Source organism: Melanostigma gelatinosum (assembly GCF_949748355.1).
Source record: "Melanostigma gelatinosum genome assembly, chromosome: 13".
In the NCBI taxonomy this organism is placed as follows: Eukaryota; Metazoa; Chordata; class Actinopteri; order Perciformes; family Zoarcidae; genus Melanostigma; species Melanostigma gelatinosum.
The window spans coordinates 9,784,927-9,801,053 of NC_136646.1; the positions used below are offsets into that span (position 1 = coordinate 9,784,927).

At 45.3% G+C, this 16,127-nt stretch overlaps 1 protein-coding gene across 1 annotated transcript; it reads left to right on the plus strand.

The window, feature by feature from the left end:
- The first annotated feature begins 1,057 nt into the window (after positions 1 to 1,057).
- Positions 1,058 to 14,889, plus strand: LOC306786537 (envoplakin-like). The gene is made up of 22 exons (XM_079281336.1): positions 1,058 to 1,183; positions 3,903 to 4,002; positions 4,433 to 4,587; positions 4,768 to 4,891; positions 4,995 to 5,126; positions 5,205 to 5,246; positions 5,378 to 5,539; positions 5,817 to 5,924; positions 6,061 to 6,156; positions 6,245 to 6,355; positions 7,561 to 7,713; positions 7,800 to 7,954; positions 8,077 to 8,174; positions 8,310 to 8,482; positions 9,012 to 9,190; positions 9,315 to 9,453; positions 9,938 to 10,131; positions 10,225 to 10,375; positions 10,466 to 10,549; positions 10,634 to 10,774; positions 10,882 to 10,974; positions 11,088 to 14,889. Exons 1-22 carry the CDS (start codon positions 1,143 to 1,145, stop codon positions 14,595 to 14,597), a joined length of 6,141 nt encoding a protein of 2,046 aa, XP_079137462.1. The 5' UTR covers positions 1,058 to 1,142; the 3' UTR covers positions 14,598 to 14,889.
- The last annotated feature ends 1,238 nt before the right edge of the window (positions 14,890 to 16,127 follow it).

The following is a 16,127-nucleotide window of genomic DNA, read 5'->3' on the forward strand; positions in this document are numbered from 1 at the left end:
CCACATTTCTGTGCCAACAATAACGCACGCACCCTCACATGAAATGCTGAAAATGTACATGCTATCTTTGTTATCTTTGTCTTTTGTTTTGGTCTTGCAGGTGAAGTTTGCATTCTTCCCTCTCTAGACCTTGACTTGTACGCCACAGAGGTAATTCCACAGGGAGTGTGTCCGATAACCGCTGATACTACGAAATATGTCACTCTGGGGCCGTCAGGTGTAGCAATCCTTCAGAGTTCCAGGATAATTACGATAACTCCGCTAATTATGTAATCAGAGTTCCGCTGCATTTGCCAAAACTGTGCTGCGAACGTGTTGAAGAACAAGTTAAACCTTCTCCTACAGTGCTATTGTTGTTCACACTGTTAAACTATGTCACCTGTCCAGTGAACTTTCAACTTGAACATCTACTGCAACGAACTATTCTGATGCTGTGCACATCTTGTGTCATCTCATCCGTGGCGCACTGGATTGAGAGGGTCGTCTGGGAACCGGAAGGTCAACGGTTCGATCCCCGACTGGGACATACTGAACCACCGGCAGGAGAGCAAGAGCTGCTGAAGATGCCATCGAGTAACTAGTTCCGCCGCATACCGCCAACAGTCATACATGTTGAAACAGTCAGCGCTCCTTAACGTGCTGCCACGTCTTGTGTTGCATGGAGCTGATAACAGAGCAGCAGCTGTACAGGTACAGAGACCACCTCTGGAAGAAAAACACTAAAGTGTACAGAAAATGCAGATAAACTAGTCAAAGATAATTTAAAGTGAGGTTTCACGAGAATGATTCTGCTCTTTCAGGGTTCATCAGCTGTTTCCTGATCATGCATCTCAACACTTTTCTTTTTTTTTAAAGCACATTTCTGAGCAGCCAGACCCACGAAAAACAGCTTTAACAACTTAACAGGGCAGAACGAGGAGCGTGGTGGAACAGGTCCGCCCGGTCTGCTCCTCCGCTGCCTCTGTGAGGACACACCTGCTGGAGCTGGGTGGAGCTGAGACAGGTGGACGCTCCTTAACTTGGGAGGGAGACGCCGCGAGAGACGAGAGGGCGAGAGAGGAAAGAGGAGAGGAGAGAGTGAGGTTGGAAGACACAACACTGGTAGTCCGATTACAACAAACCGACCCGAGCAGCCTCCCAAGATGTCGAACAAAAAGGAATACAGTCCTGTGAAGATCAGCAAGTGAGTTCGCTCTCTCTCTCTCTGTGTGTGTGTGTGTGTGTGTGTGTGTGTCGGGTTTCCTGGTCTTATAACACTGTCCCTTGTCTTGTCCCCTCTCTTTCTAAAGCAGGCTGTTCTTTTGTGTCCTGGTGATTTATGTTTGCAGTGTTTTTATTTCCCGGGACAACACAGTCCACCTCAGGAGTCAGCTGCCAAATGAAAAAAAAACAATGATCGGACTCTCAAAATACATTCTGTGTGTTGAAGACAGATATCTGCCTTTCATTCACTCTTAAGCGTGGGAGCATGAGCTTTGGAGAATGAATGAATCAGCCCTCCTTTAACTTCTCCTGTTTGCTCTGATGTTACACTGTGTTCGTGACTGTTACATGTTCATCATTGATTGTCCTCTCGCGGCCTTATCCCAGTCCTTTACTCATCCGCAGCACTTTTATTGGTTTCTTTGCCAGCGGGTGTTTCATCAAAGTTTACTCGACTCACTAAATACATTTTCTGGCGGCACTCAAAAGCCTCGGCCGGCGTTCGGACTCATCAAGCTGAAAGATCCAACAGTGTGCCGTCAGTGCTCTCATCCAACCCAGACAGTGCAATAACAGAGTGTGCACCTTGTTGTCATTGCTGTGCAGTGGAACCGGTGCTTGTTTGAGTTGAGGGGAGGGAGTCGGCTCTCGCTGTTATCAATCATGCTTTATGAAGTGCAATAAATGTGTGGACTTCTTGAGAGTTTGATATTGAGCAACCTTCACCTGGCTCCTGTCAAAGTGACTTGTTGTCACCTAGGGTGGGGTGGGGGGGGGGGGGGGGGCACACATCCTGTTGAACATTAGCCCTCCTTCACAGAGGGGCGTGTCGTGCAAGCCAAAGGCTGGAGATTGTTACTGACACAAGGGAGTGGCAGGGCAGCGTCTCTCTGCTGCTGCCGGGTCTGTTTGTCCTCACCGGCACAGTGGAACTCAGGTTTTAATGGATGTGAGTGACTCAGTGTGAGTGCGTAATGCCGTGAACATGGTTGATTATTCCTAATTATGGCGAGAACACAACAGCTGTGTGTTTGTTATGTGGCTCCCAGCAATTCAAATGAACTCATCCACCTGTTGGACCTTGTGGGACATGTTGGAAGCAGAGATAAGAGCAGAGCTCCAGTGAAGGAGCAGTCGGTGGAGGAGGTATTCAGATCCTGTACTGAAGTAAAAGTACTGAAGTAAAAGTACCACAAGTAAAAGTCCTGCATTGAAAATGTTACGAAAGTAAAAGCATGTAGAAATAATCAGGACGATGTATCAAACGTGGAAGTGCTCAAAAGTGTCCCCTGTGAGTGTTTTACCAGCCTCATGTACAGGCCTTCTGTATCATTCGGTTATTATTACTCACGTGCTGTTTGTGTAGCATTTTACTGTTGAAGTTGAGCAAATATTGAACTTGTGTTGAATTTCATTCTGGGTTCGTCTCCTGATTGACTGATTCATTGAAAGGGATGACAGCAACATTTAAGAAGCTGGAACCATGATATGTTTGGCATCTGTCAATGTACTTATTGTTTCCGCTGTACTCCTGTACACTGTTGGGTAGTTTAGCATCATCATTTATACGATCGTCATGTGTTTTGCACACAAAAGAGCCGGTGACTCGTAACTAATAGAAGTGGGAAGTGACATAAGAAGAAAATACTCAAGGAGCAGTAACTGGCTAAATGTGCAAAGTCACATTCCATCATTGGGAGTGTGATGAAAAAGAAAGCAGTCGAGGAAGTGATCCACCTCGCCCACTACGAGCCCTACAGCCGCCAAAGCCCCGAAATGAATGACACCAATAAGAGCTGAATGCCGCAGTGTGACACATTCCTCTGTCACACACAGACAACATTCCCGAGTGTTGATTGTAGGGTTAGGGTTTCACCCCCCCCCCCCCCCCGCCCTCCATCCTCTACAACGTGTCCCCTGGGCCCTGATCCGGGTGTGTCACAATAAATAGTTGGCGTCCATATCACAGCCGAGGAGGAATGACAGAACAAACACCCAAAGAGCACAAACAGGTCTGCAGAGAGCTGCTCCTGAGTGACATGCCGGTGAAGAATTGTGTTGAGCAATTCTTCTTTGTTGGTGCAGTCAGTGGGTTTCATGTCCACACCTGAACCATGAAGTCCAGCAACCTTTTCCTACATGGAGATCAAACGCAACGCTGTCAAGTTGAAGTGCATGACCAGATGTTTTAAACGTATAATAACTAGCTGCATTTACTCAAGTATTGTACTTAAATACTACTATGAGGCACTTTAAATCTTTTTCAAATACTTTGTCATCAACAGAACATAGTTTTATGTTTATATTCTCTATTATATTGTACAATTTTGACATTATTGCGGTGGAGGCTTCAAATAAGCCCAGTGGGTTTTCTGCCTCTCCGTTCGTGTATTTTTAAATAGTGCAACGAAACTAAACTTTTATGCAACTCCATCAGTTTCCAGAAGGATATGTTGTGCTCCACTACACTTATTTGACAGCAGTGTTTACTTTGAAGATCAAAATCATACACACAAAACAGCTGATTAACTTCCAAAATCTGAACAACAGAACAAACATATTTGCTTAAAAGTAGATTTTCAGGTATTTAAGTACAAAAACAAGCCATTAAATCACAGTAACAAGATTATATCTTACCTACCTTCTACTCGTACTAGTTTGAAGGATTTTGACCGTCATCTTTCTGTGCTTTTGCTCAGGACTCAGGCCGCTGACCTGGCTTTGGTGGTTTCTCGCATGCAGAACAATGCGGACCAAGTAGAGAAGAATATCCTGCGATCAGAGGGGCTGCTGACTGCGGTAAGAAGTCCATGTTGGACTTATGACTTGATATTTATTCCTATGTTGATACCTGAAAGTCATCACGAGATCGGTTTTGCACCATAAGATCTTACACAAGAACATACACTGCAGGGAGTTGGTCCTTTTAATGTGAATAAAGTGGTATTAAAACAAGCTTTGGAAGTACGAATGTCATGTCATGAATCAGCGTGTTCAGCACTTAGAGGCCTGGAAGATGATCATGTGATATGATTTCCAGTTTTTGATTCTGTAAATCAACTTCCAAAAACACCAAACCAGCTTAAATAAGACAACAGAACTCGAAAGCTTTTTCAAAATCAGATAAACTAAGAAAAGTGATTGTCGACGCAAGGGCATTTTCCTTCTAAACTCCTGGAGATTGAACATTGCTTCGAATGTGACAAACACAACGTTGCTGTGTGTGTAGGACACCGAGCGTGATGGGAAGAAGCAGCCCCTGATCCACCAGAAGGAGAACTCAGACAACCTGGCGCAGGCTGAGGAGCTGCTGAAGGACCTCTTCATGGACGTGGACAAGGCCAAGAGGCTGCAGCACCCGCAGGCCCACGAGATAGAGAAGGAGTGAGTTTATTAGTGCCCGTCACACACAAATACACACAGGCATGCCTGCCGACAGACACACCTAAAACTGGCTGCGTCGCATACCTTCAAGATATGCCTGCCAGTGTTATTTCCACATTCCCCTTTTATGCTCCCCACCCGTCTACATACCAATGGCTGAAATGACTTTCTCCTTTTCAGCGTGAAAAACCTCCACGACCGCTGGGTGAAGGACTGTGCCATCTACAGGGAGCTGTACGCCCAGGCGCCGGTTCTGGAACCGAAGCCGAAGATCGGCTGGGGTCCTCTGCTGGATGAAAAACTGGTCGGTTCAAGCTCAGCCGATCTTTTGTTTTAGTATCATCCCAATGAGTCACAACTGTCACAGGTTGAACAACTTTCTGCTTCGCGATGCCGTGATTTTACAGAAACAGTTAAAGGGAGACGGATATGGCCCCAACCTGACTGATGTAGAGAAGCAGATAGCGGAACACAACATCCAGCACCAGGAGATCGAGGCCTACAGCGCCCAGCTGCAGCCCAGCACCACCGACTCAAAGGTAGCGGCACAAACCGACGCACGAACGCACCCTGCAGGATGAATCATTTACCTGTTTCTTTCGTCTTTTTGTTCGCAGGCGCAGTACGCCGCCCTCAAAGAGAAATATGCTGATCTTCATGTGAGTTGGGTTTGGGTTTTTCCCCCCCCCCACTTGTTGGCTCTTAAGGCTCTGACGTGTGACTTTGTGCTGCTCGAAGTCCCTCAAAGGATGTGTATATGTGATGTGCGTGTGCGTTGTGCGTTCTGCAGGAGCGCTCCCAGCTGAGACGCAACAACCTGGCCTCTCTGTACGAGTACGTGCAGAGCTGCACTAAGGAGCTGAGCTACCTGTCGGGCCAACAGGAGAGGATCCTCCAGAGAGACTGGAGTGATCGCATGGGCGACCCTCGAGGCGTCCGCATGGAGTACGAGGTGAGGGTGTCCTGATGGCGACGCCATTTTTGATTGATTTTAAAATCCGAAGTGCGAGCGGGGAGGAGATATCTTGGAGGGATGAATACTACGACGTTGTTTGTCAGGTTACCCTTCAAGCACTAATCGTTGAGGGGCCAGTTGCACCAGCTTGGGACCCAAGTGGTGTAACCTGTAGGGTGCATCGTAACTGCGCAGCTGCTGGGAGAATTTGATTTGAGTAAAACGATGTCACGTCTTCTACATCACACTTTATGTTGCTTCTGTTCATGAACAGAAATTCAAAACCACCGGACTGCTGGCACATGAGACTGAGATCAACAAGCTGCAGGAGGAAGGAGATCGTATTATTGCAAAGAAACACCCCGGCAGCTCAACAATAAAGGTACATCTGTGAGCTGCTTCCAACACATGTCCGTATGATAACTGATAAATCACCATCGTACCCTACATAGTGGTATCGCATAGGACTCCTTATGGTCGAATAAATTGACTTTAATCGAGGTGGTTGCTTTCGTCAGGCACACAGAGACGCTGTGCAGGATGAGTGGCAATCCTTCCTCAACTTGTGCCTGGCACAGGAAACACACTTGGACAACATCGAAGACTACAGGAAGGTAGTGAGCCTCTGACCCCACCACACTGTGACAGTATGTCTTCTACTAAATCAACCAGTTCATTAAAGCCACTCTTTGTCCAACGCAGTTCCAGCTGGATGCAGAGACGTTGTCCGAGTCCCTGGAGAGGCTCAACTCCGCCATGAACCCAAAGTATCTGGGCAACAAGAGCAACTCTCAGGTCCTGATGGTGCTGGAGGTACGGCTGTGTTTCCCAAAGTCACGGTTTCTGTGCAGCTCGAGAAAAGTCTTGGAAGAGTGTGGAAAGGTTGGAATTTGCAGCAAAGCAAATCTGCGTGGGAAGAATTGGGCGAGCTTGTGTCACCTGGTTGATTACAGGGATGCTCAGAGGAGGAAGAGCCGAACAGACACTACATTGTTTGTTCTTTTGTCTGCGTATGAAAAGCTCCCTGTTCAGTTCTTCAAGTTTCAGTCACAGTGTTCAGGTTATTTTGCCTCCTGTGTTGACTCTCAGTATTTGTTTAGACGATGAAGTTTGTTGGGGTCGGTTCCAAGAAGCAGGTTTACTAAGTTATCTCATGTTTTTGAGTCGAAAATGCAGAGCAGTGCCAGTCTGTATAAAACTTCAAATGAATGGTCTTAAAAATCGTCCCAAATTTGGACTAATATAAACAGAATGCTATTTATAAAGAAGCTCAGTGTAACTGTTAACAAAGGGATTCTTTAGTGCATGTAAGTGTTAGAAAATAAAGACCAGTTATGTCTGTAACGCCCTCTCGCACTGAAACGGACAATAATAAGCTTTCAAATGTAACTTCTCGGATGTGGGTCACATTTTTTGAATGTATCTATTTTTTTAGTTTAGCTTATTTTGGTCGTTTTCGACTTGTACAACTCAAATGAAAAATATACAAACAATAAGTCATTACATTTCAAATAGTGTCAAAAAAAGGAAAATGTATGATTCATAATTTGTTTACACGTGTTATATTTAACCAAAAACTCTCAACCAAAAATATATATACACGGTAGTGTTCATACCTCAGTTTTTCATTCGTTCAAATTTTTTAATGCAAATTCCTTTTCCTTCATACTGACTCACTCTAGTTTGTTCTGGATACAGTCTGGAAGCATCTTATTTTTGACTTTATATATTAATTATGCTGTATTTGAGAGCACATCACAGCTTCATGCTCAACTTGTCACGATCAAGACTTTACCCATAATTTACTGTAACATTATATATGCTTCAGCATATTGTAGCATGCAAGAGGAAAGCTAGGAAAGCTATTTTCATGTTGACAATGTCAATATTGCAGTATGATATATGGGATTTGATACATAACCTGATTAGATAATGAAGAAATGCCAAAGTTGGGGCTATTGCACGTTATATCCTTGTTTGTTTGCGTTGCATCTGTTGTAACTCAATCACACCCCCAGGGAGATGAACCAGCAGTGAAGAGGAATGAGCAGCGCCTGGCTGACCTCAGGGAGCTCAGCAGCAGCATCGTGCCTCTCAAGTCACGCCGAATGAAGCCCACCAAAGCCACCACCGCAGTGGCCCTGTGTGACTGGGCAGAGTTGTCCCCGAGGGTAAATCCCCAACACCAGTCATTTCCAGGCTTCGATATAAAAACAAAAAATACTCTTTATTTCATCATCTTCCCTGTGTGGTTCAGGACACAGTGAGGCGTGGCGAGGCGCTAAACCTGAAGTCCAACTCTGACAACAGGAACTGGGAGTTTCAGAGCAGCAGTGGGAAGACCAGGACCCTGCCTGGGGCGTGTTTTACGGTCCCTCCACCTGATGCTGAGGCGCTGGAGAAAGTCAACAGGTACTGAGTGCAAACACACCACCTACACTATGCTTTCCTTCCATTGTTTTGTTATGTGATGGCAACAGAGACACAGCCTGTGATGGATTTGAATGAAACATTGGATGTCTATGTGTGTCCAGTATGGACAGAGCACTGACGGATATAAAGAGCCGTAGATCTGCACTAATAGCCTCCTTGAAGAACCCCACTCTGGAGGTGGTCCGCCCTCAGAAGGCAGGTGAGAAGAAAGACATCTTAACAGGGCCGCATTATTTTGTCTTCCCTGTCTGTAAGACCGCGACAGAATCTTTGCTCGGAGATTTAAGCTCATCTGACGCTCCATTGTACAGTTATTGTCTTTGCTCGTCCTCAGCCGCCGTTCAAAGTGCACCAGACGATCCCGGAGCTGCCGAGCTAGCCAGCGAAATAGACAGGATCAACAAAGCCCTGGATCAGAACGAAAAAGAAGTCCTGAGTCGACTCCGAGCCCCGCTGGACAACCGCAACCCCACACACGACCTGGCAAACAGACTGCGAGAGCACGAGGTGAACATGAAAAACACTATGCTTTGACAAAAAAGGTTACAGTTTTGTCATCTTCATCGTCATCAATGCGGCTTCCTCCACCGTTAGGGAGCTCAGTTCAGTTCCGCTCTGAGCAAAGGTTCCTCAAGAGGAGATTTTAACGTCCCTAAACGAGGCGCTTCCTTTGCACAATCTGCATTTTCTTTTCATGCCGTTAAAGAATGGAATCTGAAAACCTGCACAGAGCTTTTTTGTCAGTATTAATTCAGTAATGAACACTATGAAGTGTGAATGCGTACTTATGCGTGGGCATCACTAGGTTGTTGGTCCATTTGGAGTGGAGATGCTAGGTTTTGCTCTATGTTGTATTGTTTCCTGTCAAGCGGCTACAGATACAGAGTTAGCAGCTGAATCTGGTACAAAGCATCTCTTCTCTTTTTTTGGGATCAATGTAATTGTGTACATGGTCCCTTGTATGAACACAAATAATAAACTCAAACTAAACCCCTCTGTCTTGTAGTGATCAGTAACACCTTGTGATTTCCTCCAGAAATGTGCTCAGACTGTGAGAAAGCTGGAGTCTGAGAAGTCTGCGATCCAGAGAGAGATGGAGCCTATTCTGGCCAAGAAACCCATGGGACCCATCTCCTCTACACTGGCCCTCAAACTCACCGCCGCCAACAACAAGATCGATAACATCAACACCCTCCTCGACCTTTACAACAAAAAGTAAGACGAGTTTCCCTTTCATCTGATTTTTGAATGAAGGCAAGAAGCACATTTTTATTTTTTAAACGTCATCTTCCGATATCTTTTTCGGTATTACCTTCTGTGTTTCTCGCCTCTCAACCAGAGCTACGGCCTCCATGTTCCTTGAGAAGCAGAAGCAGAATGTTGAAGGCATCGTCTCTGGGTTTGAGGACGTGCTCGCTAAAGATGGCGCCATTCTTGATCAACCCAACGTCCTCCCGAGACGCAACCAGCAGCTGCAGGTGTTGTACTATATAATGCAACCCAAAACAGTCAAAGATTTAACTATTTCACGATAGGCTTGTATGAGGGGATAGAGCATGGGATGCCCCAAAAGTAGTGATGTAACGGACCGCTGCCGATCCGCGATCCGTACAGATCGACCCCTTTATTTCACACTGTGCTGGTTATTAACCTAAACTGTGTAATTAATCTGTGGTTCACATGCATGCTGAACGACGGGTTAATTACACAGTTTAAGTTAACCAGCACAGTGTGAAATAAAGTTTTCCAGAGGATCGTTAGCCGCCAATATTCAGTAAAATATGCGATCAGGACATCGGCATTCATGCTTTTCTAGTCGCCAATCTTTGAATAATCAGCAATTAGTATTCATGAGTATTAAATAGTATTAGGTGAGTTTTGCGATCCGTTGCACCACGAACCCAAAAGGGATCCGCACCTGTAGATTTCTTTATCTCAGTTCTTTCTCCTTATTCCAAACAGCTTACGCGTCAGGATGTGGCCTCAAAAAAGGGTGAGCTGAATAAATTAGGCACAGACTTGGACCTGACGGAGCAAGCGAGCAGATCCTTGCAGCAGAGTTTCAATGAATACTGTCCAGACATCCGCCGCCAGGAGAATGAGGTGAAAGAGCTGAGGAGCCGTTACACAAATGTCAACAATCAGCTCCAGGGAAGGTGAGTAAAACAAGATTCTGGAATTGTTTCAACTGTATTTGTGTTTTTTTAAAGCTTTTATTTAAAATGGATGTTTTTGATATTTGGCTTTAGGTCTGATCTCATACAGGAGGCAACCAATAAAAACCAAGATTTCCAGACTGCTGCTCAGTCACTGGATTTCTTCTTGGTCAATTTTCCCAACAATGCGATCAAACCTACAGATGATGTCGCTCAGATAACAGCCAAGCAGAATTCTCAGAAGGTTGGTAGGATCATTTCTTTACATACATCAACCAACTGTCTCCAACTGTACATACAAACTAACTCCGTGTGGATGTCATGTCTTGTTTAGAAAGTGATTGAGGACATCAAGACGAAATCTGCCGATTTAGACCAAGTGAAGAATCTTTCCCGTGATCTGCAGGGCGTTTTGAACGTGAGTTCAGAGAATACGGTTATGCTCACTTGCAGTTGATTAGGTATGCCCTTCTACGTACATAATACCTCAATCTTTAAACAGGACTATGCTGTTAAGTCAAACACTTACCGTGGCACTCTGAATGATGATGATGATGATGAAGATGATGATGATGAAGATGATGATACACCTGTCCTAAAGAAACGTAAAACGTCAACTGTGGCTCAGGCTGTACAGAGAAAGGTACTCGTATAGACAAACACTGAAAGTCAATTTAGAACTCAAGACAAATCTCTAACGTTTCTCTAAAAAGTGTTCTAAACTAATTTTGCCTTCTGCTTCTATCACAGGAGCAAGATCTAGTCAACCGTTTCTCCGAGGTGTCGGCAGAAAACAACCAGCTACTCAGACAGTTTGAGACGGCGAAGAACATCAAAGCCAGAGTACGATATTATGGAATCAAAATAACATCAACAACTCTCAAGTAATAGAAGAATAACTCCCAGTGTTTCCTGCCCAAAATAATCCTCTTCTTTGTCCTTTTATTCATGTACAGAATGAAGAGAAAGTTAGTCAGGTGGTGGTCAATCAGCAGGTGCAGCTACAGAGCCAGAGGAAGGACCAGGAGGAGAGTGGTAGTCTGAAAAGGGAATTAATTGAGGAGGTTGAGAGGCGTGCACATGCTGAAAGAGACCTGGAAACATACCGTAAGAGGTTTGTGTCTCTGAGGAATAGGAGAGGAGTGGAGAGGTTGGAGGAGAAGGAGGTGGTGCAATACTACCGTGAACCTAAACTGGAGGTGGAAATAAAGTCCATGATAAATCGGATCCAGGATGAAGCATTGAAAAGGTCAAGAACCGATTCAGAGATAGACATTATAAATGATAGGATTATCAAAGTAGAAACACAGATAATTAAAATCGAACCGAAAATGCTGACCAGGCAACTGACTGAATACGAGAGAGACCCACAGCTTGACAAAGACGCCGTCAAGATGAGAGATGAAATGCGCAGGATACAACTGGCGCTCCAAACGAGGGATACCGAGGCAATTCAAGTGAAAACTGAGATGACGGTTCTGTCTCAGCAGAAACAAAAAACCAGGCAAAGGATTGTTAAGAAAGAAGTGGTGAGGCTTGAAAAGGATCCGGAGATGCTGAAAGCTGTTCTCACTTTCCAAAGTGATATCTCGGAAGAGGAACTCCGGTGTCAGTCGCTAAATCATAGCATTTTTAGCACAAGGAGTCAGATAAACACACTAGAGAGGGTCATTCCCACCATCCAACCCAAGATAGTCACCAAGGTGGTGAAGCAAGTAAAACAAGACCCAATAATGCTGGAAGAGTCGAAGAAACTACGAATAGCCTTGCAGGAGGAGAATCATGAGCATACGATCTTGATGACGGACCTGTCCACCTTGCAGCTACGTTACAGTGAGGTGGTCAAGATCAGGGCTAGAGTCGAGGTCAAGGAGATCATCAATGAGATCTTCAGAGTTGATCCTGAGACAGAAGTTGAGCTGCTGCGTCTGAGGAAAGAGCTGCAGGATTCCAGTCGTAACCGTGCAGACCTGGAGAGAGACATCAAGATAGAGATAACTACTCTGACCACCCTGCATGCTCAGAAACCCAAAATAGAGTACAAAGAGGTGACCCAGGAGCTGATCAAAGAAGAGAAGAGCCCAGAGGTCACCAGAGAATTGCAAAGGCTGAGCAACCAAGCTTCCCGTCTGCTGGTCAACTATGAAACCACCCTGGAGCTGCTGACCCGCCTACGTAAAGAAAGAGACCAGCTGAAAGAGGAAAAATCCAAGGTGGAGACCAAGCTAGTCAATATAGAGCTCATCAAATATGAAAACGATCCACTTCTTGAGAAAGAGGCTGACAGACTCCGGAGGAATGTAAGAGACGAGATTCAACAACGTCGCAGTGTGGAGGAGGGTGTCTTTGCCCTCCAGAACCAATACATTGTCCTTGAAAGGCAGAAGCCAGAGGAAAAGATTGTCATGCAGGAAGTGGTGCGTCTGCAGAAGGACCCCAAGCAGATAGTGGAGCATGATAAGTTGAACAGGAATCTGGACGACGAAATGAAAAGCCGCAGAAAGCTGGAATTAGAGGTCAGACAGCTCAGAGCCCTGATTCAAGACAAAGAGAACACCCTGGCTCAGATGGACGATCGTCAGAAGAAGATTCAGGTAGAGTCAGAGCTGAGGCAGATCAAATCTCGCATTTTTGAACTGGAAAACTCTCCGTCGCCCGTTGAGGAAAGGATTATCATCGAGGAGGTCCTGAAAGTGGAGAGGGACCCTAAGCTGGAAAAGCTTACTGATGGTATACGTACCGACATGGAGAGTGAGGGCACCAATATCAGCCGTCTAGACAGAGAGATCCGCAACCTGAAGCTCAGGTTGGAAATTCTACAAAAGGAGAAGTCAATTGAGAAGGTTGTTTACAGAGAAGTTGTTCGTGTAGAGAAAGACCCGAAAGTGGAGGCTGAAAGGGAACATCTTAGAGAGCTTGTAACACAGGAGAGAAATCTCAGGCGTGACCAGGAGGATAACCTTCAGAGCATCCGGCTCAGAATGACTCACACGCAGTCATCGCAGTCTCTAATTTCTCACGAGGAGACCACTCTCATCACCAACAGAGACGCTCTGCAAAGAGAGAAGGAGGATACGCTCAGACAGCTCAAAATGCTCGAGTCTCAAAGACAGAACATCAGCATAACGTTCCAGCAACAGTCAAAGCTGTTGAGTGAGAGAAACCAGAATGTACGGCAAAGGAGTCTTAAAACGTCCACTGAGGTACAGCGGCTGGAGAAAGAAATCCTCCAGGAAAAAGACAAAGTATACCAGAGAGACGCACTCATCATGGATTTGCAGAACAACATCCAGAAAGAGGACCACTCTGAAACACAAACAAGGGAGACAAATCTTTCCACGAAGATCACCATCATGGATCCAGAAACAGGTAGAGACATGTCTCCCTATGATGCCTACTTGCAGGGGCTAATTGATCGCAACCAATACATTCACCTGGCCGAGTTAGAGTGCGACTGGGAGGAAATCACCTCAACTGGTCCAGATGGGGAAACAACAATTCTACAGGATCGTAAAAGTGGGAAGCAGTACTCTATCAAGGATGCTCTGGGGGATGGTCGCTTGACCCAGTATGACGTGGCGTGCTACAAGGACGGGAAAATGACCATTTCTGAGTTTGCCCTCCTTGTTGTAGGGGAAAGCAGAAAGCCCATCGTTCCTCCAATACTCCCAAAATCCCCCACCAGACACACCCCAGCCAGTCCCTTGAACGCTATGCCAAACTCCCTGAGGTCCTCCTATTCCAGCCTCAACACTCAACATAACAGTGGCAGTTTGAAGAAACTCAGTGGCAGTTTGAACAACCTCAGTGCTTCAGCAGGTGATGACCATTTTCCCATCTCTGGTATTTTAGACATCACCACGGAAAGCCGCATGTCCGTGCGAAGTGCCCTGACCCGCAAACTCATTGATGCCGACACAGCTCTGAAGCTGCTAGAGGCACAAGCGGCCTCCGGGGGAATTGTCGATCTCAACATTAAGGACAAACTTTCTGTCCACAAGGCAGCTGAACGAGGTCTCATTGACTCGAGTGACATGTACAAGCTTCTGAATGCCCAGAAGGCCTTCACTGGAGTTGAGGATCCCATGACCAAAGACCGTCTCGCAGTGGGACAGGCTGCAAAGAAAGGGTATATTCCCCAAGAAAATGCCAGGAGGTACATGGAGGCGCAGTACCTGACCGGTGGGTTTGTGAATCCTGCCAAAGCAGGACGCCTAACTGTCGAAGAAGCTATTGCCACTAATATTATTGACAGCACAACAGCTGAGGAGCTGAAAGATGAAGCTTCCCACACAAAAGAGCTGATAGACCCCATCACTAAAGAGAAGATATCCTACAAGCAGGCAATGCAGCGGTGTAAGAGAGACCCCAGCACGGGCCTCTTGCTGCTTCCTGCAGCCTCTACTGATTCCACAACTGCCCCATCATACTCAAGCTATCGCTTCAACTCCAACAACAGATACTAGATGCGAAGTTTAAGATATTTTATTTGCTGCAGCCACTGGTGCTGGTTTGTGACAATGCTAAGTGATCTACGTAAAGATAAAAATGACCATTATTATGTTCACACACTTTTTAAAAACACTGAGAAAACGAACTACATTTTTGGTAAAGCTGTACATGTGGATGTGTTTTTTTTCAGTACTATTTTGGGATCTGCTGTAAAAATGAGGGAAATATTTGTTTTATATGGTAAATATGGTATGTGTTTCAGCACTCTCAAGCTAAATCTTTCATCGGTGCTTATTAAACTACTCAAGCCTCACATACATTTTTCTGTCTTGTTATTTGAAATATCAACAGTTGAATCGTCAAACCATATATGGGTAAACAGAGTCAATTTGGGCTGTTCACAACACAATAATGTGGACGATCAAATGACGGTCTTCATTCTGATGCTAACAGCAGCTATACTTTTACTTTTGCTAATTAGCAAGCGCTAACACGGAAAACTGACATTTTAAAATGGTAAACTTTGTACCTGCTAAAATTCAGCATTGGTATGCTGATTTTAGCTTTTTGCTCAAAGCACTGCTGTGCCTACGTGCAGCCTCACAGAGCTGCTAGCATGTCTGTCGACTCTTAGTATTGCTATTAATATTAATATACATACAATTTATGGCACATCTTCCCATTTCCAGGAACAACTTGCGTACACAAGACGGTGACTCATCTACTGTATCTAATACTTCAGCTGTACCTAATGTACAATGCTCGTAAACCCCGGTGAGTCATGTTCTTAGAAATGATGGTTTAAGGATACAGATTATATATGACTCAAGCATGTAATGTGTGAAAGTAAGTTTTGTCTGAAAGACCCGATCTGGCCCCACAGTGGCGTTTACAGTGAATGGTGTTGATGTGGGAATATGTTTGAAGCCTCTCTGCTGGTATGTCTGAATGCCAGATTACCCGGTGACTGAAAGGACTTTGTGGGATTACTGAACATGAGCCTGGCTGGAGGCTGAAGTGGCCCCACTCTGCGTCTAGAGGCGGTGGGGGGCTATTGGGCAAAGTGTAGGCCGACTACCTGTCGGCTGGAATCAAATTCTGGATTATTTTTTCCCAGTCAATCAATGGCACAGTCATAAACGCATGTGCGATGACGTCCTTCCTAATACAAAGCCTGCTAAATAGCCAAGAGAACCACAGCATCGCATTCAGTATATGTGGAAACACAAAGGGCACATTTGCACTGACTGGGTGATGGTAATTGGCAGCTCCTTCTTGTTAGAATGGATTATTATTGCCATAATACTAGACCGCAGTGCTGATGGTTTAAACCCTGACAATGAGCATTCGCACATTTGTCTCTTATTCATTCTGTCTGTGAATGATGATGGCGAAGCCTCCTCTATGCCTGCCCTGCAATCATGCCAACGCCACATCAATTAGTATCTAAAGCACTCTTCCTCACTCTATTTTCCCTCTTCATACAGCAATATCAGGAGCAGTGACAATACTCAGAGATGAAAAAATATGTTGCTGGGTCAGGC

Coding starts and splice junctions, on each gene's coding strand:
- LOC306786537 (XM_079281336.1), top strand. CDS start 1,143: ATGTCGAACAAAAAGGAATACAGTCCTGTGAAGATCAGCAA. Junction 1,184..3,902: donor AGTCCTGTGAAGATCAGCAA/GTGAGTTCGCTC, acceptor GCTTTTGCTCAG/GACTCAGGCCGCTGACCTGG. Junction 10,550..10,633: donor ATCTGCAGGGCGTTTTGAAC/GTGAGTTCAGAG, acceptor ATCTTTAAACAG/GACTATGCTGTTAAGTCAAA.